This window comes from Anoplopoma fimbria, chromosome 15 (assembly GCF_027596085.1).
Source record: "Anoplopoma fimbria isolate UVic2021 breed Golden Eagle Sablefish chromosome 15, Afim_UVic_2022, whole genome shotgun sequence".
Classification (NCBI taxonomy): Eukaryota; Metazoa; Chordata; class Actinopteri; order Perciformes; family Anoplopomatidae; genus Anoplopoma; species Anoplopoma fimbria.
In genome coordinates, this window is record NC_072463.1 from 19,757,876 (window position 1) to 19,785,266 (window position 27,391).

The window sequence follows — 27,391 nt, forward strand, 5'->3', positions numbered from 1 at the left end:
CTCAATCATAGGCCAAAAGCTGTGAAATAAACAGTTCCCTTTTCATCTCCAGGGGGCCTGCAGCAGTGCCAACATGTCTGTTTTCACCTCGGCATTTATATTGTGGGCTTCTCAAGCTCTCAGAAATCCAGAAAGGCCTGATTCTGGATGGAAGCAAAGCAGTGTGGTTGCTGCGGTTCAGGAGCCAGGATCAAAATGCCCGGAGACATGGTGAGCTGAGAGGCTATTCAATACTCTCCAGTTTATTGTAGTTGCTCTGATCATTCACTTAGTAGAATGCCACAAGACAGGTCAGCAGGAAGAGCCATTAAAAAGTGCTGACTGAGGCTATGCCTGTACGATGGTCAGTGTCACATGTCAGAATGCTCTGACAATAAGCCAAAGATTGTTTCCAATAAGAGACTTGATAGAGGGAATCTTTGTACTGGTCTGCAACATTGGTTTAAAAGCAATAAAAACTCGACCAGAGGTACACAGGGGACATGACAGAAAAATGCAGACATGAAGAAGGCCAACACAAAGTTGAGTTTTGACGTCTTGATATGAAAGAAGAGATTTATGTGTGTGTCGTGTGTATGTTTACCACTTGTGGAGGTCTCCTCGAGAGCTCGGCCCCACAGGAACCCTACATACTGATATCTGACTGGATTAAGTGGTTCCATGCACGGCCATACAGTTAGCTTAATCATGCTTTCAACACCGTGCCCCAAATCTGGAGGATGAGCCTGATTGGTGCTCTCTCCATCTGCCTCAGCTCCGGAGCTGGAGTGCATTCAGGGATAGACGACCCTCTTCCTACGACTACCGTACAGTAATTGTCCCTACGACAGCTGCATTTGCACAGTCCTGCCCGATGAGAAGCATTTGGCTGCAGATGCCGAGCCTGCTGGCACCGCGGCACAGAGAGTGTGTTTCGGATGGGGCTCTGGAGAGTTGGGATGGAGGGAGAGAAAGACATATCTGTCCCACGCTGGGTTCTCTATGGTCCTTTGTTCCCTCTGGCCTAGCAGGAAGCCCAACACTCATGGGACACATTTGGCTCTGTTTGTAGAAGAGAAACACACCATCTCTTCCTGGCCTGGCGTTGTGTGCTAAGCTTGCTTGCATTCAGAAATCTCCATCACATTTGGACATGCTTATTACAAAACATATGCTAAATCAATCTTGGTTCATTTGCTACCACCGTATGTTATGCAAAATCCAACATTTCATCGCCTTTGGTAGCATGTGGAGAGTTCACCTGAGGACAAAGTGGCCTCCACAGCTGAGTCTGCATTTGACCTGTTGACCCACAGTAGCACAGAGGTACACAATATTCCCCCTTAACACAACAAAACTTAGCAGAGGATGTCCAGCCAAGGGGACCAAGGATCAGGGGAAAAGGAAAGGTTTTTAAGCATCAACACAAACACGCCTGCAATCCATAAGCAGAAAGCCAGTTAGCCAGACCTCGTTCAAGTTCATTCCCAGTCTCCCAACGCAGGGATACAAATCGCAGCTCGAGACACACTGTCATATGCCTGGTTTACAAGCGAGAAGGAGCCCTATTCAGGAGAGTGGGGCACATACAACCTGTGGGAATTAGCCTGCACTTTAGCCCCTCTTCTCTACTTCAACCCGACTCCCCATCTGCAGGCCTCCTGTTTTGGCAGCGAAAATAAGGGAGACAAGAGGATGATTCTGGACACGTCCTCTTTGAGTAGCAAAGCAGACCAGGTGGTATAGAGGGAAAACTTTCCCAGGCTGAACGTTATGATATATATGTTGGTATTTCGAACACACATATCTGATCAAAGCTAAAAGCATCAAGAGTATTATGAGATGGAAAGCTACTGTGGGATTTGAGCTACTCTTTTAATTTATTATCCTCTCAACTGAGTTATGAGAATCTTGTTGATCGAATTCCCACTCCCGCCTTTCAACTTTTATGGTCGTATTATATTCAAGCTCTGTTACAGTCAATACCTCAGATTCTTCAGTGATCATTGCTGCCTAGAACATGGGTGATGATGGTAAAACAATATTATTCTACAGGTGCTGAGGTCACATAGAGGACTTTGATTTTGGCTCCCGTCTGGAGTGGGAGTGAAAGCAGCCAGTGCTCCATGATTAACGTGGAGAACTCCCACTATGACCACAGTTTCCTCTGAGAAACGGCTGTGTGGCTGTGTGCAATGCTTTGAGTCAACAAGCCACATAGCCACCAGCCCTATTAGTCACCAGGAAAACAGTGAGGATATAAGCAACAGTTAATGCAGCAAAAAATCTGTATGCATCACCCTCTTAAGGGTCGTTCTGCTCCATGTCACTGGGTGTTTTTGTTTTTCTTCAACAACGCAATATGTTACTGGGTGTGACCAAATTTGTAATCATCCCTGAAGCAAATTTGACTTTGCAGAATTTAACAGAGTAATTACTTCAATGGGCCCAGACATTGAGCCAATTGACTATAATTTGAACCATATCAAATAAAGAAACCAGGGCTGATAACTATCAATACTACGCTCTCTCTTCCAATTCAATACCTCATCTGCTGATACCGACACGACTGCCTATCCGATACCAATGCTCTCTTTTCCATAAATTCAAATTCTGTGTAAGTCACTGCATGGAACTCATTGAAATCATTATTACCAAATATCATTACCGTTTCCAGTTGTGACATCACACTGAGGAACTTTGGCTTTGACCTTTGTGCATTAACAGAACTTAAATAACAACTCTAACTACAAACTCTACCCCAAGACTAGACTCATTAATTCCCTTTATAATACATACTAGTTATAAAAGCAGTATCTCAGTACAGCTATGTTATCCAGGTAGCTGCTGCCAGCTGTCCTTAGTGTGATAATGTAACAGAGATGGATGACCTTTTGGTGGGCCGACCGGCTTACTGCGCACACATCCTGCTCTGCCCTGCTCCGTTTCCTGCAGAGGACTGATGTCAGAGTGGGGATGGTGGGGCTATGGAGTTGATATGGAGGACTCATAGGAGGTGCTGAATACTTCCTCTGTGCGTTATCAGTGTTCCAGCTTAGCCAAGAGTGTTCATCACTGGCCCTGACCTTCACACTGGGAGCTGACAGACTAGCTGTGATCTACAGGATCTACTGCTGACAGAGACAAGCCATTCACTGCTGCTGAGCCCAGCGCTCGCAGGAAACGCTGGTTTACAGTAAATCGCATTTGGTCAGAGGGAGGAGGACACAGATATTTGTTTGCCAGCTGCTTATAGGATGTACCTATTTTAAATTTTACGGTTTTAATCCAACAGAACGGGCAGCTGGGCGATTTGGGAAACAGTTGAAATGGTCAGAGGAGAGGTGGAGGACTGGAGACAAGATTACAAGAAGAGGTAAGGAGCTGTATTCCCATGTCCAGGAATCCCACTGGCTCCTCATATGTTTTGTCCATCCCAACAAGACTTTTATTCTAGGCTGTCACTCATAAATGTGCTGGATTCATTCAGTAGGACTATTCAGGAAACAGTTTATTCTCTAAAATAACTTTTCAGGAGGCAGCTGTGCCCACACAGGACTGACATCCTGGCAGTCATCATTAGATTTTGAAATTCCATCCTTTGGTGGACAGATTTGTCACCAAAGGTTTGTTTTGAAAAAAACTTCAAATGAATGATTAAATGATTAATAAATATTGTATCCAAAATGATTTAAGAAACTTTGGACAGGAAAAAAACACCTGAAATGCGATATTTGCATCAGACCCAAAACACATTTGGAGATGGTTTAAAATGCAATTCCAATCGGATTTCTACAAATCAGATTTCAAAGTGTCTTTCGTGTCCCTCACAACGTGAAACACACAGTACTTTTCAGATGGCACCACACCTCTCCCTGCTCCGTGAATCCTGCCATGACTGCAGCACGGAACATCGCAATGTTTACCTGCATCATCCGTCAATGAGTTTGTCTGGTGCGATGGAGGAGTTCTGCACCACGACTTGACTGCACGATTGTTTCGAGGGCAAAATGATGGAACGACAGTTGTCATGCTTTCAAGTCTTCACCAGTGTTGCCACGTAGTTACTGACGCCTGCTCTGTTACCTCAGCAACCCGTACCCAGATATGTTGGTGATGTCTGGACACACAGATCCAATCTAATCTCGTTTTAAAGATCTGATTTGGGAAACAAATTGGGCTTTCATGCAGTCTGTACATAGCCTTTCTGTTTGACTCTGATGGCCTTTTCATATTCTGCCACGTCAAAGAGAAGAGAGCTACTTCAATCAAATGTTTACACATCATGCCTTTAGCTAGTAACCATGGAGACAACCGGAAAATGTTGATATCCTGCTTATTTGGTTATTGAGTGATTAGTAAAAACACTTCACTTCCACTCAGAGTAACCAGGCCACAAAATGTATTTTGGTCGCTCAATACCTTATCTAAATAGACAAATGTCTTGCCACACTAGATTTAGCCTGTTGAAAATTGAATTAAGCATAATCTTCACCGAGATGTTAAAAATGATCTTAAAATTGACCACGGTCACTTTCCTTGTCTGCCGCCTGCTTTAGACACAGCTGTGAACCAGAGCTGATTGGACAGAGGGCGGTTAGAACTGATTTCAGACCATGTCCTGATCACTTCACCTTGCTAAGTTGAACAGATTACTTTCTCTCTCTTTAATTTATGTTTTCTCTTATTATCATTGTTTTTTGTTCCCTCCCTCCTTGTCTGTCTCATTCCTTCCCCGCACTATTTCTTGTTCTTGGCGCCACTTGACAGGGTGGGTCAGTAACAGGGTGCTGCTGACATAACAAGCCAAGTGTGCTCCAAGAAGGACATATATAGTACCTCACACCTTCTCCAGAAGGGAATAATGAAAGGATACTGGTGCTGCTTGTACAGGGTGGTTTTTGCTCCCTCAGTATATTAATGGGGGCAAGACCAAGGTGATCTATCTGTCTGGCCTCCCCACTCCTCCTGTTACTCCTTAATTGAGCTTTGGCACTGGTGATGTCTCTCTATCTGAACCTCACTCTCTGTGACCTCACATTGCTGGTTCTTCCTTGGCTTTGGAAACGTTGGAACCTCAGTCTGATACATGAAACCAAGACTTGCATCCACCACTTCTCCAAGGGGATCACTGTTCCACGCCTAAAAGATCATTCTGGGCCGAGAGAATGCAAAACATTTGCAGCGCTTCGCGAGGGCTGAGCTTCATATGTGAATTACACAAGCACTCAAATAGCCTTCTGGAAGTGCCAATGAAAGAGAGTCAACTATTCCAATAATTATTTGAATAATGTTTAAAGGAAGACATTTTACTGTTTTGGCAGAAGCTTTTATCCTGTCCTGGAGAATTCAGAAAAATCTGTTGGTTACAAGAACAAATAATTAGATCAGGCTGAGATGCGCGCTTGGAAATTTTTCCACTCCACCAGAGTGAAATGGCTCGTAGTGAACTTAAGAGCACCTCTTAGTCAGTTTCAGCAATAACAGGAGAGATGACACAATCATAGTGTGGGGATATGTGACTCAGACACACTGTCTGTCTCTTACTTTGTTGAACCTGCAGTCTCGTCTCTTTTGATTTGTCCCAGATCTATGACTCAGGACGCAAAAATGTCCTGTGAGTCAAGACACCATATGCAGAGCAACTGTGCAGTCCTTGAAGGTCTTGTGTTGATTAGAAGATTTACTACAACTCCAATATAATCGTTTTGGGAAGGAGGACATATACGAAAACTCTTTCAAGAACCATCTGCCAAAACATTTAGTAGACTTCCATTGAGCTACCACAAACATGTGGATGGTTCAGCCAGTGTAATTCCATAACACCAGCAAAAGCACGAATGACACAAGAGACCCTCACAATTAGCCCGAGGAGCACCATAAATGTAACTGATGTGATTGAGAATGTTTAAGTGGTTTGGTGGAGAGAAATTACCCAGATGACAAATTGGCTAAAATCTGAACGATGACCTCAGTGCCCAAACAAATTATGGCACTTTAACAGACTTTCAGCGGATTAGAAAAACACTGGGCCTGAATCCAAAATGAAGCAGGATTTGACAAGATAAGTCTGAACCTGTAAGCAATAAGGATCTGTCAAAACTCTCCCCGGAAACAATTACTGCCTTTCAGCATCCTTGATCAAGAATATACTGTAATTATAGCCATGGTAAAGTGATTAATCAAACAAAAAAAAAAAGTTATTTCCAACATGACTGGAACTAAAACAGTCATACGTTAAAGCCAAGAAACTATTAGGGCTGTCTGATTAGCAGTCTTTGGAGAGTTTGCTGAATGCACTGAAAGAGGCCTTCGGCTGAGCAATTATTAGTTGGATACATTATAGTCACAGTTATTCCAATAAATCAAAGAACAAAGTGGAAGCCTAAAGAAAATATAATCCCCCAGCTCTATTTTCATAGCAAATAGCCTGGGTTAATACTCCTGTCTTGTAAATCATGTTATATTTTCCTACATTTTATAGATTTACCTCAATGCCTTTTCAAGCATGGCAGCAAATGGCAGAAAATGCTTATTTGTTTTACTCTGAGTGTATTAAAGGTTTAACATATGAACCCGTTCATCTGTTTTGATTTATAGCGACGATAAACACAACCAGCGTTGAACGGGAGCTTAATGAACTTCTGTTTGTTCAAGACTGTTTAGATCAGCTCTAATAGCACAGTTTGACAATTTATTTTTATGTGAGCCTTCTTGTGTGACAGTAATGGTAGCTAAAACAAATCAGTGAGAGCCAAAAATATTATATTATATTATATATTATAGCAAAAAAGGTTATTCGGAAGCAGCACTGCAAAAAGAAATTCTTATATATGCCGAAATGTACAGTAATAGATCGCTGTGCCATTGCATTAGACCATAGACTATGAAGTGGATGTAGTCACCATGATTGGTCAGCCTCAAGTTTGGCATTTTGGCCATTGCCATCTGCTTTTTTGCAACCAGAAGACACAAGAGGGTGAAAGTACATGCTGAATAAGACACTTTTAGGCGACCTGAAAGGTAAACATTTACTTTCATGAAGTGAAAACACACCGTGAAAGTGTTAAATATGTAAGACTAAAACACAGATAACTCACAGACCAGTTGACGCTGTGGTAGGGACCCTTAAGAGTAACCTCTATTACCTTCTATTTTATTCTAAATGGGACCATTATTTACAAAATGAACATCATTCTGTATCGAAGAAGACTTGAAACAAGGGATTGAGACCATAAACTCATGTTCAAAAAGTTTACAGAGGTAATAAATCAAGTGAGAAATAAGGTCCTTTTCTCATAGTTATCTTCTATGTTATCTGGCTTTTTTATGCAACCAAAGGATTTGCCCCCTGTTGTCCAGCAGAAATAATGCAGGCTTAAGGCTCTTATACATTGGCTTCACTTGTCAGAACACGAGGTTACAGCCTGCATCAAACCAAATCTCTGGCTGTGGTTGCTCTGTCAGCGGGAGTGACAGTGTGGATCAGGAGATATAAACCCTGCTCATGTAGAAGTTCAAGTGTAACATCATTTTCACAAGTTTGATGTGCTTAAAACCAAAATTAAGTTGATTAAAAAATTGCTTATGCAAAGTGCAAACTACAAGAGTATCAGAGAGCCTAAAATAGAGGACGTTATCGGAGCTTATTAGCGGGGTTGCTCTATCCACTTTTATCTAACAACACAGACAGTTATAAAACAAGAATTGATGGACTTATTTTCGTGACTTATATTAGTGACCGAGATAACAATCTTGCTTACTGTTAACAACACAAGTGAGAGTTAACAAGCTAGCTAGCTGTGAGAGCTTTTTAACCCTCTTCAATATCATTTTATTAAATAATGTTCAATCATGAGAACACATGCGAGAGGTAAGTCAGTGACAACTGTGTCTGACACCACTAGTATGTTCCTGGATTGGTAGTGTAATAGGTGTTAGCCCGTCAGCGACTGTAGTCCACTAACTACAATGGTGTGACCATTGTTGTTGATTATTTCATTTTTTGACCCATCCTTTTTTAGCAAAGCTATGAGGCTCCTCCTGGCTATAAAAAGACGAGTTGGGGAAGCACAGCTGCATCACTTACACAGGCTGTCTGGTGGTTGCAGGTCGTGGGGGCTGGACCTTGGTGGTATCGATGGCCTGCCTTTCCGAGGGCCTTCTCCGTGGTTGGTCTTTCTGGAAAGGGTTGGTCCCCGGTTGAACGCGCCTCAGGGCGCCTCCATCGCGGATGTACACCTGCTCTGGAGCCACCTCCTCACAGCGGGGCCCCTGGAAGCCTGAGCGACACACACAGGTCTGTGGCCGGCTGCAGGAGCCACGGTTCTGGCAGCGGGGCTGGCAGTCAGCTGAAGAGAGAGCACAGATGGAGATCAAGTTTTCAGCAGGTCATGTTAGAGCATGTGCCCCCTCTTCTATGAAGGAGCAGCAGTAGTAGTAGATCCCTGATCTTAAAACCGGGGATCACTTTAAATTGATTCAATCATGGGGCCATTAGTTTCACTTTTCAACCCTCTCTGTCCTTTTCCTTCAGCAGAGAGCCTGGAGGGGCTGTCATGTTCAATTTCTCTTGAGTCTTTAACTGCCCTGTTCAGTCGAAATGTATATGATCACTTACATTAAATCCTTATCCAATTTCTTGCTAAGGTAAAGCCTATACTCCAGGTCCGTGGCTCAGTTTAGTGCCGCCGGCGTTTCTATACAAAGTGATTTCCTAAAACTATCTTTCGTCACTGATCTAGAATCCAGCGTATGCTTTCACTGAAACACAGGAAGCTTAAAAAAGGTAATAAAAGTAAGAGGTCATAAAAACATGAGCGAATGGGAAAAGCTGAAGGCCAACTGTAAATAGCTGACACTTCATCAAAGAAATGGCCTGTATCTTTTATTTGAAAAACCAAACTAAATCTGAAGGGGCTTACTCTACTTAAAAGATGAATGTGTGCATAATATTTATCAATAGTCTGCAAATACACAGTGCTGAGGTCACGGAAAAATTATCTGTGTCACTTTGCCAGCCCACCCCCACATCTTCGCATCGCACTCAAGAAACTGAAAGACCCGCGGCCCGCAATTTTAAAGTAAACAACCTCTCGTTCTCGTGACACAAATGTATGTCGTAGACGGCACTTGAGGATTTATGACATTGTCCTCACACGGTAAATCAGGCCACTGGTCGGCGGTGGCTAAAGCAAACAGCGGCGCTCTGTCAACAGGGCTATGGAATGCTATTGACACAGATGCTGTGGACACTGACAGATCGCAGGCAGGAACGCTGCCACAGCTCTTGGCAGAGAGCAGTGCTGGCAGTCGAAAAAAAGGGCCCCACTGGGTGCGAACAGCGCTCTACCTGCTGCACGCTTCCTGTTATTACCGTTCTGCTCAGACTCTGGGGCAACTTTATTTCTTTTTGAGTGAAAGCACTCTGGATCCCGAAAATGATGCTGCTGATGTCATGAGCTCAAAACAGAAGTGACGCGAGGAAACATGAAAGCACTGCGTAACAGCTGGAGCGGCAGACCTTCATTTCCACAGACCACAAAGAAAGCCAAATCAAGCTCTGTGTTTCAGTTTTCTCCGATCACAATGGGTTCTAATTGAAAGACCAATGCTTTATGCATCGGCAGCCTGCGGTATAATGAGAAAAACTAACAAATTGAGGATTATATATCAGAAAATTCCCACTCTCTTCTGCTTTATGGCAAATCGAATTTTATTTAGACCAACCAGTTCACTCAAGCATTACGTTTTAACTGCTCTGAAGGAAAATGCAGCCCCCTTTTTTTTGATGAAGCATACACATTTAGAGAAATGTGGTTGTGGATTTGTATAACTTGGTATGTGATCCGAATTTTCCATCATGGGATAAAATAGGAATTGCCTGGGCTCTGTTTGGCAAGGAGTTAAATCCATCATCTAACTAAAGTACAGGCTGGCTGGGTGCCACCGCCTTGTCCGGAGTCTGTTCAACTTCAAGTTTGGGGCTGAAGCGGTGCATCAAATAGGCCACAAAATCCAGTGACATTATACTGCAGGGGAAGAACTCAGTAATGTGTGAAGCTGTATTCTTCCCAAAAAACGTCTGAAATGATATGAGGTACAGCGCAGGGCAGAAAAATAACCCAATAAATGGAGGTTCACGGCCGGCTTACGCTGGAATATGTCTTCAATCGATTGACGTGCGACCCGTTCTCAGGTGTGAGGCACAGATTTGACATCAGACAAACATTTCGCCTGTGCTGACCATACAGTGGACAGGTCAGTGACTCTGGGCAGGACATGTGCCCCGCATGAAGCCCGCTGCGTGGCCGTGGCATACACTGCCACAGCCTGTCTGTGTTGTCTCTGGGCCCTGCCTCTGGGCTGTTGAGCACATTGTCGCAGTAATTGCTGTCATGCAGATTTGTCTTGCACATCATTAAAACTAATTGGCTCACATTCCATCCATTTCACAAATATGTGCAGCAATTAATACTTTGCAAGAGTAATAATAAAATGGGAATCCATCGGAATAAAAAAAAGGAGAAACGGCAAACATTCCTGGCATTGCCACTTCAGCCTTAATTATGACTTAGATGGACTGGCCAAGTTTTGGGGGATTGTGTCCTGATCCAGTCATCTGAAAATAGGAGACTATTAGACTGTTGTTGGCAGCTTTGAACCTTCCAAACAAACATGCTGATCCAAACCAATCAGTCATAAAACACTTGTTATATAAAAACATGCTTTCTTTGGGCTTAGCTAAAATATCTTCAACTTCATATTTAAGTGAGTTTGAGGTCTGTGTATTTTTTCTCGTTCCACTCCTTCCAAAGTTAAGATACGTAAGGACGGTTTAACAAGGTCGAAATAAATGCCTGACAGCTATGTTTAGACTAAGTATCCATTCTTCTACAAAAAGCATTCACTTGGGAGCTAAACAATCACTTGTCTAATAGTATGAACTATAAAAACAAGTTCTTTCTATTGTCAGAGTTCTTGGTTGGACTTGAGGCAATCACAAAGGAATCCTGTAGTATATTAAAGTAACCCCAGGGTCTTTATTGAGCTAAATATTGTCCATCATTTCTCTAGTGGGTAACAGTTACCTGTTATAAGCATAAGCTTACATGTGCATGTATATCTCGGAAAAATCTCGTTCCCCCTGCTCTGGACTCTAATTTCCAACTTGGAGCTCGTTTCCAGTAAATTACAATCCACCAGAGATTCCCCTTCCCCTCTCTCTGACTCAGAGTAACACAACCCATCAAATCTTTACAGTCTTTTCATTCAACAAGGGGCAATTTGAAACCAATATCTGACATAACTCAAACATGTAGAGAAATCCCCTCACTTTACGCAGGTCAACAGTGCTACCAGGGGTAACTTGACTTTTCTGAAAATAATATTGACAATGAAAGCATAATCGCAATAATCCTGGGAAGGACTCTCTACAGGCTGAGCGCATTATGCGACCATTATGAGATTTAGAGGCCGGGAGCCGCTCCGGAGATTAGAATTTAGTAGGATATGACAAAAGGCTTGACTAAAGGCCCTTTCATCGCTGTAACTGAGAGACAGGAGGTTGGGAAATAACAGTGAAAGATAAAATGGCATTAGAAATTATAGTTTTAGCAACTTACCTATAATTGGCTGTTTCAGTGTGGCCATTTCTGAATCTAATCTGGTGAATAAAGTCATAATAGAGTGGTGCAGGAATGTGCCTGAAACCTGGAAATGAGTTAGCATTTTTGCACTTGCAGTTCCCTTGTCTTAAAGTCACTGTTTTTTTGAATGGGTTTTTGGTTAGAGGCCTGAAATAAGGTCTGTGATTAACACAAGCTTAAGAGAATTTTGTTCTACAATATAAAATAAGTCAGTTAATATCTCTCTTGGGAATTTGAAAACTTTAATGTGACTGAAAAAGGGCGGTTTCTATCAAGTGACTAAATGAGACTACGAAAGGTCATCACGTTGACCAATTACGCCTTGAGAGCCTACTCGCTCAGTAGCTTTTTACTTCTGCTGCTTGTATTCAAGCTTCAAAAATCAAGAAAGTGGTGTTCATCTTTGAAGATTATCTTGCTGAACAAAACATGTCAGTATCATAAACTTGTGTTTGCAACAGAGATTATTATAAATCGGCTTTTTGTCGAGGGAACCAGTGCGATGCTAACTTCCGGGTTGGCCTTAAAAAAGTCATGTCTGCACTACTCTATAATGATGTTAACACTGTATGTAGAATGTATGTAAAACCATGTGGACGCAATGGTTCTGAAAAGCATAAAACCTCAACTTAGTTTAAAACAGGCTCTTAGAACTGCTTCAACAAAACTGCACATACACAACCGTAAAACTTTTCTGACTGAATACGCAGTCTGGTAAACGTCCTGCGATGACAGCGGGAGCCCTTTTTTAGGAATCACCACAGAACCTGACAGATCTCATGAAACAGGTCAAGTGTTTAGGATTGTGGCAGGCAGCGAGGAAAGACAAGCTTAGAAATGTGCCTCTCATCCGCACTCACTATCCACTGGAGAAGTAAAAATTGGTCTATTGAGCAGTTAATACAATTGCATCTCAATGCTAAGCATTTCAAGTGAGTTAATCTCTTTACAACATGTGATTTCCACATGGTTGCCAGTTAAAGTGCAGTCCTTTCTTCCTGTCTATAACCAAACTACTGTAACTGTATATTTAAAGTTGAATATGAAACTTCTTTGTTGTTCTAATCATCACCAGAAGGGACTGAGCCTGACGCTGTTTGACTGATCCTTTATTTTCTCTTTGTGGTAAATCTTACAAGGATAATATTTCCCCAGATTAAGGTGCCTCTGCCACTGATGCACATTTTTCAATCAGTGTGGGCTTTTTGGTCCAATACAGTAGTTGGAGTTTTTTATCCTCCTAACCCTCCTCAGCGCTGTGTGGGGATTTTGTTAACCTACAGCTGACCCATGACATTGTGTACATTACTTTTAGCCACGCTATATCGTGGCTCCATGCTCTGCACCCCTCAGACTCCCACATTCGGCTTATAATGAGCCACATGCTGGGGATCTCTGTGTAGGATATCTGGATCTGGGGGCGTGTGCCCACAACTTGTTAAGCTGACTCTGTGAGACGTGGTGTTCACCAAAAAAGCCACAAACCCCATCCTCCTGAGGGATCGCATCCCAACAACTACCATATGGTCTTTAAGCAGGAGGGTGCCATGAAATATGGTTGGCTATGGGCTGCCCTAACAACACTGTGGCCTCAGCGAGCGTGTGTGTGACTGAAGGAGAGGGGTGCTGGTTGTTAACGTTGCTTTGTAAGTGTCAATCAAGCCAAGTTTTTAGGCTTACTGCTGAGAGATCTGCGTTACACGTTAGATGTAATTTACACCTTGGTAAGTGTGCTTTGATCTACATGGCAAAGTTTGTTCTACTTATTCATTATCCCGGTATTATAACAGGAGTAAGTACAAATAAACAAAAACGAAACTCTCCTGGAAGACGTCTAGGTCCAGATGCTGATAGTACATCATTTTTACCACACTTTCTTCTATGGTAGCAATTAGAAAAACATGTGGCGCAGGAGGCCTAAACAGGATCCAATTGTAACCTACAAACAGACACACCAGCTGGAGCGGAGAAAGAAGCCCTCCTGGTTTGGGGAGACAAACTGAGAGTGAGCTGTCCAGCGTCAACGTTAATGATGGGTTTTGGGCCGTTGGGGTGTGTATTGATTACAGGATCTGTCTAATGGGCCATAACTCTCTGCAGGGCTGCCAAGGGAGTGTCATGCCCCCGAACTATGAACTGAGCAACCCCTACAAATCCACACACGACATATAAAGCCGAGGAGGGCTCTGTGGCTGTCTCTGCAGCAGTAATTTCAACCCCAGGCTCAATGAAGTCACCAGAAACACCAACATTTAAAAAAAAAAAACTCCTCCTGTTCTTGTAAAACCTAGGACGCTGCTCGGAGGGACTGGTTCTCATCGGAGTTAGCTCTCTTTGGGAAAATAACGTTTTTTATTTTTTGTGATCTGGATGCCTCAATGCTGCATATTAATGGCAAACGAGTGAGATATTACTCATGTTCTTCATAAACTTAATCAAACAAAGTGAGAAGTAAACCCCAAACTCTTTCTTTGAGATTCTGCAGACTAAAAAGACTGCATATTTTCCACAGGATATAGACTCATCATATCTACAAAAAATATACTGAAAAAGTACTATGGATGTCCTGGTGACTCAGTGGGTCAAGGTGCAAACACTGCATCATGTGCTTGACTGTGGCTCATGACCTTTAGCTGCATGCCGTGTACTATCCTAAGAAGTGTGCATGCCATAAAGCCGAAACAGTACAGTTCATTCATTCATCTGTTATGCACAATAAATACCTTCTCTACCATTCAAAACATACACACATGTGACTGGTGTAGATAAGAGAAAATATCTCCTATTGAGCCAATTTTCTGGTCACAACTTCTTGCCAAGGTTCAGAATTAGTTTTTGTCCGAACGCAGACAGCAAATCATGTCCAATGTCTGTGGATATTCTGTTGTGTGTCAGTGAGTTTAACAAAAAGCAAACTGAGACGGCTTGTATCTATTAGGTGAAGATGGTGAACCTGCATTTTTTGGGTACTGTTTTGGAGGTCAGAAAACGTTCACACGTGTCCGTCCTTGATAGTTTACCAGCTGCTTCACACATGTACCAAAAGAAGAGGATAAAATGTGTTTCACACTAAAGATCTAAAGAGCAACTGTGATAAAGATTCAAGGAATAACCTAAAAAGGGTGGATTTTATACATACTCTAAGAATATACTGTTATTTCGTTAATTAATTTACATAAAAAAGTCGTGGTGAACAGCTGAGTCAAACTTTCATGCTCTTAATACACTGGAGGCCTTCAATCCTACTCAAACTACACTGGGGTCTGGGGACATGGTGGAATGAACATGCTACGTGCTATATCTTTTGTTTGAAAAGAGAGGGAAAGTTACCTTGTAATGGGAGAGGTAAGCAAGACAGAGCGAGAGAGAGAGAGAGAGAGAGAGAGAGAGATTCTCTGCATGATGAGTTATTTTAGTGTTGGGATGGGGCCCTGAGCGGCACAGCAGGCCAAAGAAAGCTGGAAGGCAATCAAAAAGAACCTCCTCTCCACCGCGTTGCACTCTGTCAATCACCAACTGCTTAAGAGACTGAAAACAACTTTATTCCTCCATGTGAATGATGCACCTTTCATCTGCACTCTCTGACACAGCAAGAGGTTTAAATCAAAGGCCATCCGTGTGCTCTTTCTAGAGAGTGGTGCTCTGACTGGTGGCCGCAGCAAGTTGCCATATGTATCGCGTGCTTTCACCAAAGCACTGTGATGTATAGCGTGGTGAAATGAATTCCTCTGCTGAACCTAAGAGCGTGCACTTTAGGGAGCACTATGAGCTCAGGTTAAATGTAAAGCCAGTTCCTGTCTGTGCTGCAGGGAGTCTGTTCAGAGGTATTCTATATTATCCACTCTGTTCACTCTGTGTGTGGTAGAGCATGCCATTAATCCAATTACTAAAACAGCCATGTCGACTGGAGGAGCCAGAGCAACACGACATAACTCTGATGTAAAGTGACCCTGCCAGTGTGAGCTACGCCAACACCTAGCATTCCTTTTTAGACATTCTAGCATTGTGTGGTATTTAGTGACATAACTATTGGATGGCTTTCCATGAAACTACAGATCTTTATGTCTCGCTCAGAAAGTATTTCAAATTGTCCAATACTTTGTTTATGAACAAATACCTGCAAAACAAATGGCACCGTACTTCTCATACTGTGCGCAGTGCTAATATTGGCCTGCTTAAAATTAGGATGTGGAAAACGGTAAACATATCTGCTAAACATCACTGTGTTAACAATGTCATTGTTAGGTGGTTAGCAGGCCAACATTGACATTTTAGCTCAAAGCAAACTGTGTCTAAAGTAAGCACAGCCTCTGAGTATCTCTTGTTATAAACCTAAGAGGTATCTTCACTGCAGCTCTGACTTTCCAAAGAGCTCCTTTAGCTCAGATGGTCTGTCTGCCTCTTGGTAACAGCTCCAAGAATCTATTGACAGCTAGGTATGAGTGTAAGCCACATTCAAAGGTGCAAAGATAAGAGTGAAGCCCTCTGAAAGCAGATACAGAGAACAGATACAATTCGAATCTATTCTCCAGTAGCTCCTCTGGCTTCAAGAGGTCTTACTTTAATTGTTTTTTTCCAAGAAATGTTGTAAACCAAAACTTCAAAACAGTTGTTATACATTGTTGTACTAGACACCTCATTGAGGGTTTCTGTATTTACGCTACTTAGCAAATCAAACGCCACAGCGAAGCAGCTTCGTATTTTGTAAACAGATTTCTGCAGTGATTTTCCAAACAAACTAATGGTGAGCATTTACCTAAACAACTTGCTGTTTTCTCTTTTTGGCAATGAATGTCAGGTGTACAAGATTCCCACGGCCTGCTGTTACTATGAATGATGGTTATGATGTTTTGGTGATGCATCTTAAAGTTGAATCAGATTCAGTGAAAATCCCATGTGCCAAGACAGTGTTAACAGTTACAGCAATGCAGCTGACAGACATTATTGTCTTATAACTCAAGTCGAGACTACTGGTGGGCTGTGAGTAGGCGAGGCTACAATAAGACCTCTTTCTGCTCTCCGCAACAAAACTTTTTGATGAACAGATGTAAGTCTCAACACAGGGGAGAATAAGTGGTGACTCAAAAACAAGATGCTCCATTCATCTCGACGGGAGCTCCTGCTTGCAAGTAGATGGAAGTATAGCCAAGCTTCCACCTGGCCTCACTTTACCAGCGGAACACAACACACACACACACTCACACACTTTTGGTTCTCGGCCAAAATTTATAAAATCAATATTAGTTGGGTAAAACCTTTCATAAAAACCTATGAAGTTTTATCTCTGCTTAAGGCGAATAACTTAACTAGAAGAGAAATTGACATCAGCAGTGGAAATGCAATGTTCCGTTCTTCTAAATGGATCAAAGCTTTCTATCACATAACGCCGGCTATTTTCAGCACATGGAATTTACTTTGACAAACAAGTCTGCTAACCATCCATCCTGAAGCCGAAAACAGAGGCATTCAACTCCAAACCTGCCAGGACATGGGCAGAGCGCAGGCTTCAGTGAGCCAGACAACAATCTGCAAAACGGACCCACGGAGACCCAGACGTAGACCGTTTTATAAACACATTTCTAAAGACATGTTGGCGCACTCCCTGGACAACTAGTGATCCAATTCCTGTCATATATTTGCTCTGAGCTCAACCCATTTTAACAAGGAGGTATTGTTAGAAAGCCATAACTGTAGACACCCAATCCTGCCTCGCGGGTGAAGCTTGCAGCTGACACTTTTAATATTGGACATTACTTCAATCCCTTCGGAGAGAATTTCCTAGACGTAGCTCAGCCGTGATATGTTTTTACTTTTGCTTCCAGCCGACGCGTTTGTTCCCTTTTCTTTCCCCCACTGTGAACATGCTTTCTCATGCTGCCATCTCCTAATAAAGCAGCCTGGGTCTCAGGCGGGGACAGAATAAAGATAGCCTGAGCCTGTTTTCCTCCACGGAGGTCTTCTACGTGGGGGCTTCCAGTCCCAGATCCAGTCTGGGGCCTTTGTGTTGGCACCTTGCCGGCCGTGAGGCTTCACTCAGCTGATGATAGCATAGCCTCCAGTCAGACCTGGGTGAGGGCCAAGCTGTAAGAGGGTCCAGATGGTTGGACGGACCCCTGGCCTGCTCAGATGCACTGCCTTGTTTAACACAGGCATGTCAGACTGGACCTGTTACTTTCTGGCAGATTAAATGTATTTACCCTTTTAATTTGAGTAACTGCAGCTACACGTTAGATGTAATTTACACCTTGGTAAGTGTGCCTTTAGCTGGGAGTTGAGAAAAAATGGAAGGAGGTTTTGCACAGGGCAGGAGGGAATGAGATCTAATTAGGAGGCTGCTGGGGCCAATCAGCTGGTTGTGTAAACGGCTGGCTGAAATGTGTGCTAGCTGTATGTGCATGTCTGAATGTGTGTGTGTGTGTGTGTGTGTGTGTGTGTGTGTGTGTGTGTGTGTGTGTGTGTGTGTGTGTGTGTGTGTGTGAGAGAGAGGGGACATAATTAGCAAAGAGGAACAGAGAAAACAGTAAACAAGTCAAACAGAAGTTTAGCTAGCTAGCTGCTGGACAGATAGACAGATAGATGGATGCCAGCTGCCGTGTGGGTTTTCACTCGTAACATTTAAAGATAACTCTCTAAAAAAGCTCCAATTTCAACTTGTTATTGCAGTCTGCAGCAAACAATGGTGGTCGTAAAAATGAAATTGAAACATGACATACAAAAAGCAAATCTGGTTTAAGTTGTAGTCCTTTATATATATTTATATATATATGTCCTATGTAGTATAATGCCTTTTTAAAACACTTTGTGATTTATGTTTGCAAAAAGCGCCATATAAATACATTTTACTTTACATACTTACTCTCTGTATTAACTTTGGCCCCTTATTAAGAATAGTTCAATGATAAGACCCTATATCGTATATCAACGTTAAAGAAGTGGCCAATTATTCATTCACAGCCGCTGTCCTCTGTTTCTCTTTTAATTATCTTGCAGTTAGGATATCCAATACTGCTGTGGTCGAATAAAAGAAGAGGCAGTTCCAACCCATAATTAAGGTCTGGTGTCAAATAGAGAGCTGAACGCTAAGTGATGCCAATTTAAACGTGAAGATATCACATAAAAAGAAAAAGCATGGGGGCAATAACGCCGTAGGAAAACTTTCATAGGGCAATTTCACATGACAGGATACTCATTAGTAGCCATTTACTGTGCTAGTTTTCTGTCTGTGTGCATACGATTGTAAAGGCTCTCTGTCTGAGAAGACTTCTAGTTCAAAAGCTATAATATACATAATGCAGGTCAGTCTGTGTGTGTATGACACTTCAAGGCTTCACAATCATGTATGACCTTAGTTTGGAAAGAATAAAATTGCTGTTCTTAGTAGCTGAATGAAATAATATTAAGGCATATTACATATATTAAATATTTACACGGGACAATCAAGTTTTTATTACTTACGTTTAATGCAGCGATTGGTTCCTGGTGCCAAAGCCCAGCCTGAGCAGCACTGCTGACCCCCACAGACATTAGGTCTGAAAGGAAGACATAGACAAGAAAAACAAGGTGAATTAGACACTGCCCATACGGTCTCAAGCATTCATTAGCAAAGAGAGCCTCTTCATAACCGTAGAGAAATAACAGTGAGTGTGGAGGGCCTCAAAACTTTGCGTGACAAACTGATGTGATTGAAAAAAGCTGTAATAGTTTCAGATCCTTCTAATGCGGCTCGTCTATTGATATGAACACTTAAGAGTTTAGGCTATAATTGAATTTTATTTGATAAACATTTCAGGGAAAGTCACGAAACTCTATCTGAATGTGGACCCATAATGTTCCTCTTTCTGTTATGCGAGAGTCCAGAGTGAAAACAAATAGAGTTATCTGAGCTTTGAAGGGATTATGCGAGACACACGGGACATGAAAAGCACCCTGCATCTTCTATAAATCACTGAGCAAATGAGAGATGACAAGTTTTAAATAGTTATCACTGGATTCTTTGCACTCTTTAATCCGCACTTGCAGAGCAGGCCAATTCTTGCAGTGAGATAGAAGAAAAGGCTCCAGACCGCAAGAGCAACTTAAGGGCAACAGTCGACACGCTGGCATGGGTCTGTGCACCATCATCTTTTCACAAGATATTACAGTAAGTGGATGTCTGACTCATGGTGATTGGAGAAGATAACGGGAATTGACTCATTGACCTCAGACGGATTGCGCTCATTAGATACTGCGAGTCTCACTGAGGCGTCACAGGGATAACATGCAGTTGTTTGGGCCCTCTGGCAGGCTTAGCTTTGTCATAAATCAAACACATCAGGCCAGGCTCGTGCCAAAGACATCAGTCATCACATTCAAATTCCATCAAGGGATATATGTATGTAATGGAGAACTTTATACGACATAATTAGGATCATGCCCCAGGTCAAAATGTGGATAACACCATGTTCACACCAAGTTATATTTTTCTTTAAAACCAGAACATGAGGCGGTGGAGTATTATTTCACCGCTGAGCTATCTGAATCAGACAAACCTCTGACAGGTGCACTGAAAACAGAAGGGGAGTCATACTGAGTCCACATGAATGTAAAAGAGAGTAAAGTGAAACCCAGCGCCGCCTGTGCCTCCGGGTAGAGTAAATGAGTAAGCTGAGTGGGAACTCCAAGAGGAAATGTGTCATAAATGCACTTTCTCTAACAAGCGGCGGATGACTCATCTGAAGCTAATGAATCAAAGTGTTAAAATCACTGTGCAGACTACTATAAGTTAATGTCCATGAAGAGTTATGTAACACCACCTTTATGCTTCTTTAAAACTCAAAGAACCCCATTCATTCAACACTGGGATTAGTTTTTTTTGGCATCGTCAAGAAAGGCAATAAAGCATGTTGGATCCAATACTACAGGCAACTATTTTCTTTACACGCTGCTTTAAATAGACAGCAACTCAATTCAACCATGCATGAGTGCAACTGTCTGGCTGACGGATATAATAAGAAATGTTGCTTTTTAGATGTGATGGATCAGGGCATACTGATGGTGCACAATATAATACATTTATTTCATGGACAATGCAGATATACCAAAGTACTGGACTACATCCCTGTCCATCATTTCTCTTGGGTGTTATCATGGTTCAGGCTTAAGTCAGGTGAGTGTACTTTATATGTATTCCTATACAGATGGTGAACCAATTTGTTGAATCCCCCTATTGCTTGTTAGGTGTTGCCCAAGAACTGGCCATACAAATAATCCATTTCCTAAAGGCAAGATCCCCTTTTAGGATACACAAAAGAGATATTATATTCATAATGCATTGTCTGCAACCCACTGTGAGCCATTTAAATCTTCCTGATTATAGTGTACACAGTGTGTATCATGCTTTGTCTCTATGGAACAAACAGGGCCGTAGGCACGAGGGTTCAATTAACAAAAAGAAAAGGGATTTAGTATGGAAACAACTCATCCTCCTGTTTTGAGTTTAACAGGGACAAAAAATAGGGATTTGCAGGTTTTGAGAGAGGGCCATCGGAGAAACAGGTGTTTGTGATCACTAAGCAAATTCCCAAATGTTCACCAGCCAAGGCTCTGGACCACTGCAATACATGGCCACAGGCAAAAGCACAAAACTGGGGCACACACATTGAAGTAGTCTGCAGCCAATCTACTAGTCTGATTTAAATATACTGCAATGTGTAGTAATAGAAGGAAATGGTGACGATGCAGTGTTGCATTAGTCTCAAAACAGTTCAAAGACAGTTCACCCATTCATACACAATTGCTGTTCATTATAAGGCCAGTAATTAGCACAGTGTTTAACCTCAGCTATTATTTCATGTCCTGCCATGACCCTGATGACCAAGTACATATATTACATTTATTCATATACAGCTCTTTCGCCTACTGATTACCATCTTTATGCACTACATCCACACAACTTTGTATTGATATGGAGTGAACACTTTGTAGCCATTTTCTGCTAGTCTTTATGTTACATCATTAATTACTTGGTGTGACTTACTGGAAGAGAGATTCTGCTTAAGTGGGCCATCACCACTTTACAGTAAACCACATGGACTAGTGTAGAGTAAAAATTTACACAAATTCCTTAAAGAAGTAATGCCCAAATGGTGAACTTGAATAGGTTTAACAAGCTTAATAAAGCAAAGTAAAACATTTTTAAAGTGGACTGTAGAGCGCTTGGCTGCCATTCTCACCCAACAAGCCTCCTTATGCCGGCAGAGGTGGGCTTGCTGCTCGGCCTGCGGTTCACTCGGGTTCCGTGCTGCTGACCGCTCGTCTGTCTGGCGCTCCGCGGCGGAGAGAGCACATCCTCCCGGGAGGCGCCTGCAGCATGACCTGGTCCTGCTTTGGATATGTGCCTGCCGTCCACCTGGGATGACGTGGCCCTCGGTACGCGGACTAGAGTCCTAGTTCCCCCGGACGGTCCGGAGGATGCGCCGTCCTCTCGTCCCCTTGGCGAGTGACCTTGACTCCTCACCTGGGACCGCTGCTGGTTCCAAACCGCCCTGCCTGGCCCTGCACCCTCTTTCCTCTCACCTGTTGTGTCCTTGTGACCGTCACCAATTCGCAGCAGTGCAACAGTCAAAAGCACCAAAACAGCGAATCCTGCACGGTCCATTTTTTTTTGGCACGCAAAGTTTTGAAAGTATAGCGCGTAAAAAGGGGGGAGATCGCGCAGAGGTTTTCTGGAGAGCCACTAAAAAAATATGAGCAAATTGAGTCAAAAAAAAAAGTCAGCGATTTAACTACACGAGTTCAGTAAGACGGCATCCTCTCCCAAGAATGAAAAAGCCCTGGATACCTCTTCATAATGCCCAGGTAAGACTTTGCGCAGAATGTCTTCAGGTTGTCAAATCAGCACCTAACTACAGTCCAAAGTGAAAAAACTTTTTTTTTTTTCTCTCTCTCTCCTTCCCGCGTTGAAGACCTTATATTTTAAGCAAACATTATTCCATCTGTTTAAGTTTATGTTAAAACAAGAAAAAAAGAGGCGCAAAGAGAGCAGCGCGCTGGCTCCAGGGCTGCTGAAGCTGTCCTCCTAACTCCAAGTGAGAGAGTTTGAATCGTGCTCCCATGAATATCACCACCTCCTTGGATCTGAAGTCACCGGGAACTTTTTTTTTTTTTTTTTGTGGGGATTGCATGCGCTTTGCAAGAAGAAACTCCCCCTTGTCGGCAGTATTGTTGCTTCACTCGGTCCATATGCCCACACGCACTCTCTCTGCCAAGTTACATCATGTTTACTGTGTGTCTTTCCCCGTGATTCCTTTGAACAAGACTATGTTGGAGTTATCGATAATGCAGCTGCGTTTATCGTTACCTTCCATTTAAATATGAATTGGCAGGCTTCTACAATATCATAAAACTTCAAAAAACCAGATGTTTTTCTTCAAGAATCTGCAGCACTGATTGCTGGATAATTTGAGTCAATGCAGTCTCTTTCATAATGGTTTTAATGAATTGAGTGGAGATTCATTATTTCTTTTTTTTTGGTGGGAAAAGGCACAGTGTGAAGCAATTCTATTTACAGTGTGCCGCATTTCAACTTTGATTAGATCACAGCATGTAAAACGTGCATCCTGGCAATTTGAAGGCTTTACAGACATGTTTTGATCCAGCAGTAAAAGGTAAGGGTAGCTCACAGTTCTGCAATCTTGGAAAACAGGTTATGTAACAGATCCCGTTCATCTCCCCCTCTCATCCATGCTGCATCATCACTTTCCCTCTGACTCTCTGGAAACAACGCATTTCTCTTCTCCCATTAGATCTAGAAACAACCCAAAGAGTTAGCTCTCTCCTCTCATTCCACCCACAGAGATGCACGTCTGTCTCGCTCATGATCGGTCCCTGAGCACTATAACCACTCACAGGACTGCCATCCAAAACACACAGCAGCAGAGAGTAAGACTAGTAGTTCCCATTCATCCTCTTTCCACCATAGCTGAGTTTTACAAACCTCTTAAAAAAAGATTCTTTTTTTTTTTACCGCTGAAACTTCAGGACATTGATTGAACACTTGGAAGAGACAGAAAAGGAAACAACATGTCTGTGTGGCGACTTGGGCTGAGCGCCACAGCTGATTACGGCTCATCTTGCAGACCCATGAGAAATCGAATTAGAGAAGGAGGCTGCATTTGTCTTATGACTGTCCAACAGTCTCACTCCACCCCCCAGCCATGTTGCCTCGCAGGTGTCGATGGCCCCACTGCAAAGATCATGGCCAGTTGACCCCAGCATCCTAGAAGGTGACAAAGGCAGGCACGGACAAATCTGTGCAATTCTATCTACTCAGTGACCTGTGTGAGAAAGCAGCTGACTGCCGCTCAGCTGTTCCTCTACTGTTGACTCAATCAGTGTCTTAATCTGTTTTCCCATGTTGTGGGAATTCATCGACACCACTCTCATGTTCCAGATGTTTTCCTTTAAACTGATTGTCAACTGGATGTTAATTAACACCAGGCTTTCAATTACATAAAGTTTTAATAATTATTATCACAAAATGTTGTCAATTCAGTCAAGTTTGCATTTGCACTACTACTTTCTTTGTCGTGGCAGAAACGGGACATCTCAACTATGTATAACAACTTTCCCTGTCTACCCTAATTAATGCAAGTTTATTAGGTATGACTGGCTAAAACGTAAAATGTACGCCTACAAAATAAACACCTCCCTAAAACAGTAAAAAAAAAAAAAAAAAAAAAAAAAAAAGACTATTGGACTGTATGTGTTTTAGCGAGATAAGCCTATTTCAGCATTTATAAATGACTTTTAGCAAACTACATCAAACATATATATTACCTTTAACTGGGTGGACTATTTCAACAGTTTATGCATTACTTTTAGCTAGCCTATCTATTTCAAACATTTATTTAATTATGTTTAGCTATTTCAACTAAATGCATTACTTTTAGCTTACTAAAGTTGTATGGGCTAACTCCATTACCTTAAGCCTGCAGACTATTTCAACTGTTTAACCCTTAGCTTTAGCTTAATTAGCTGACTATTTCAACTGTTTAACCCTTAGCTTTAGCTTAATTAGCTGACTATTTCAACTGTTTATTTATTAGCTTTAACATAAATTAGCTAGCAAAGTGTTTCAAGTGTTTATGCTTTACAAGCTAACATGTCTAATTCATCTATTTATCCAATTATGTTCAGCTATTTCAACTACTGTTAGCTAACTTGTTCTACTGTTCAGTACTTTAACTAACTTATTTAACAGCTAATTCATTACTTTTGCTCAGTGTTATGACCATCGCTCACACTCAGGGTTACACTGCTCCACACCACCTGTCGGACGGACCTGGTACTGGTGTTGAATTACAGTCTATGTGAAGATTATTGGTCGCAGTTACTTACGGTTCTATCGGGTTCTTTTTATTCAGTCCATGTTTCCACAGTAAAGTTTGGGCTGATGGGAAGTCGCATTAGTCATTAGTTTGACTGACTTTCACTGGCGGGACCCCTGACTGTTCCTGGCCATATTTATGTTAACAAAAATCATGGCTATATGTAAATAAAGAGTAATTTGAAGAAAACAGTCAACATGTAAACAGTAAACATGGCCAAAACATGGAGACCACCTGATTGAAATGTTGTCGTTGTTGTTTTGTGTCAAATTTACAGTCCCAGGTGTAGTTAAGAGTAGGAGAAGACATTCAGTTGCATCTTTATCAATGGGACCTTGGTTATAATGGTGATAATGTCTTTGAAATGTAGATAATATACTAGGCAAGCATAAAAATCAAATGATTTCCCTTATTGCAACTCATTTACTCTGGAATGGTAATATACATAAATATGTTTACAGTGGATTCATATTCCTGAGCTTCTTATCTTTCAAATGAGACCAGAAACATGCATATAAGCCCCATGGTTAAGGAGATATTCCTGATTCATTTTGGGCATGTTAGTTTCGTCGTTACTAGGATTAAAGAGGTGAAGTAGTTGAGCTACTCAACAGTCTTTCACATACCCCCTGGCAACTGCAGAAGTACCCCCTGGGGCACAAGTGCCCCTGTTTTGGAATCACTGAAGATGTGTGGAGCAGCAGCTATCAGGGCTGCGAAAGTGGGCCTTAACGTGGCCCAATTTGATACAATTTGCAGCATCTGGAGGAACTCTAGAGTAAATACCAGGAGGATGTCTCTGGCTATGACCGACGCTTCTACACAAAGAGTCCTTTGAAAACTCTGGCATGACAACCAAGCCACTCCTATCATCTTTCAAATGCAGAGCAGAAATATAACTGCATTACACAGCACAGTTTCATACAAAGCACAGGGTCATAGCAACAATAACAATATCCAAGTCTTGTGATCACACTGACGCAAACAACTTGCTTGCACGTGCGTGTTTGACGAAGAAAACTAAAGGTGGATTTGACTTCGATCCAGATACTAAGTGTTTTTAATCGCACCATTTCCTAAATGTTTTTCGGTGTATAACTGCGGGAAAATGTTATGAGGCTACTGAACACACATTTGATGGATTCTAATGAATTCTATCAATGGGAACAAACTCCACACGTTTACCTGTCAGCATGAACACCCCAACAGAGACACATTTGCCTCCATTCAGTTGAAAGTGACTACCTCGTCATCGTTGAGCGAGTGAAGGGTCAGAGTTCAAGTGTACCCATTAGAAAGCCAAACAGTATCATTACACCCAGAATGTAGGGCTCTCATTATGAGCAAGTATCAACAGAGTATTCTGAGCCTCGCCTCCAGAATTTTAAGTGATCTATGTGAATCGGTCTCTGTGATGGCTTTCAATGGAGAGCTCCAACAAGGCACGTCAATCTCTTCGCTATATAGCTACCTTTTGCCATTTGTATCAAAGCCCTCAGCTCTCCTTCCCCTTTGCCCAGCAGCTAACATAATACTAACATTGTTCAGACTGGGCAGCAGTGTGGACCTTTGGGGAAAACGTGGAAAAGGGAGGTTCAATTGGCAGAGAACTGCTTCGTAAAAGCTGAAATTATGTGCTTTATTGAGGTAGTTTTTTTTCATTGAACATGACATCTTTTGCTTTGAAGGAATGTTACAGAAGACCTCCATCATGCTTCGCGGCAGATTGAGCGTTGTACATAAAACAGGCTTTCACGCAACAAAGGGAAACAGTTGAAGATAGGGCAGGATAAATGTAATGTGCTTAGGCCAAGGACTACAGGGTCTTTCCCAGCTTGTATGAATGAAGTGCTGTCAGCTGGGTAATGGAAGTAGGTCACATGGGCGTTATTTAAGACAGGCACTTCCACTTCGCCTTTCATGATATTCATACTTATTTTCTTTTAAATGGGTGTTGCGAGTGCTGGTTTGAAAAAAATGAGAACTAAATGTGTGTGCTTCAGAGCCATGCTGTACATGTAAGTCTTGCACAGCATTGTTATATATTATTGAAGACAAAGACAAAATATTCACCATCTACGCTTTGAAATAGAGGAGCGATCCAGAAACATGTTAAAGTCAGACAGACTTTGGCACCGTTGGCTATCATCGCACCGGCAATCCATTCACCATGCATTCTTCACGGCTGAATGATCGGCTCACTCATTTATGGGTGTGAGTTGTTACGTTAACAAAGGCTTTAAGCTGCCTGGCATGTCAGTGCTAAAAGAAATCAGCAATAAAACTGTAACACAGATTGGATTAAGTACTTCCCTTTTACAAATTACCCTTCTGCCCCCTCTGAAAAGCCACACCAGAAGACAAGCGGTTTTGGCTTTTTTACAGAAAACATTATTC

The 27,391-nt window shown here is 42.2% G+C and overlaps 1 protein-coding gene across 1 annotated transcript in view; it reads right to left on the minus strand.

Moving 5' to 3' along the window:
• LOC129103134 (latent-transforming growth factor beta-binding protein 2-like) overlaps positions 1-22,327 on the minus strand; it is a 77,870-nt gene extending 55,543 nt beyond the window's left edge. The window contains 3 exon segments of the mRNA XM_054613433.1: positions 8,069-8,330; positions 19,083-19,156; positions 21,839-22,327. Of these exon segments, the coding sequence (XP_054469408.1) occupies positions 8,069-8,330; positions 19,083-19,156; positions 21,839-22,263 (761 nt within the window). The 5' untranslated portion in view covers positions 22,264-22,327.
• Positions 22,328-27,391: the final 5,064 nt, after the last annotated feature.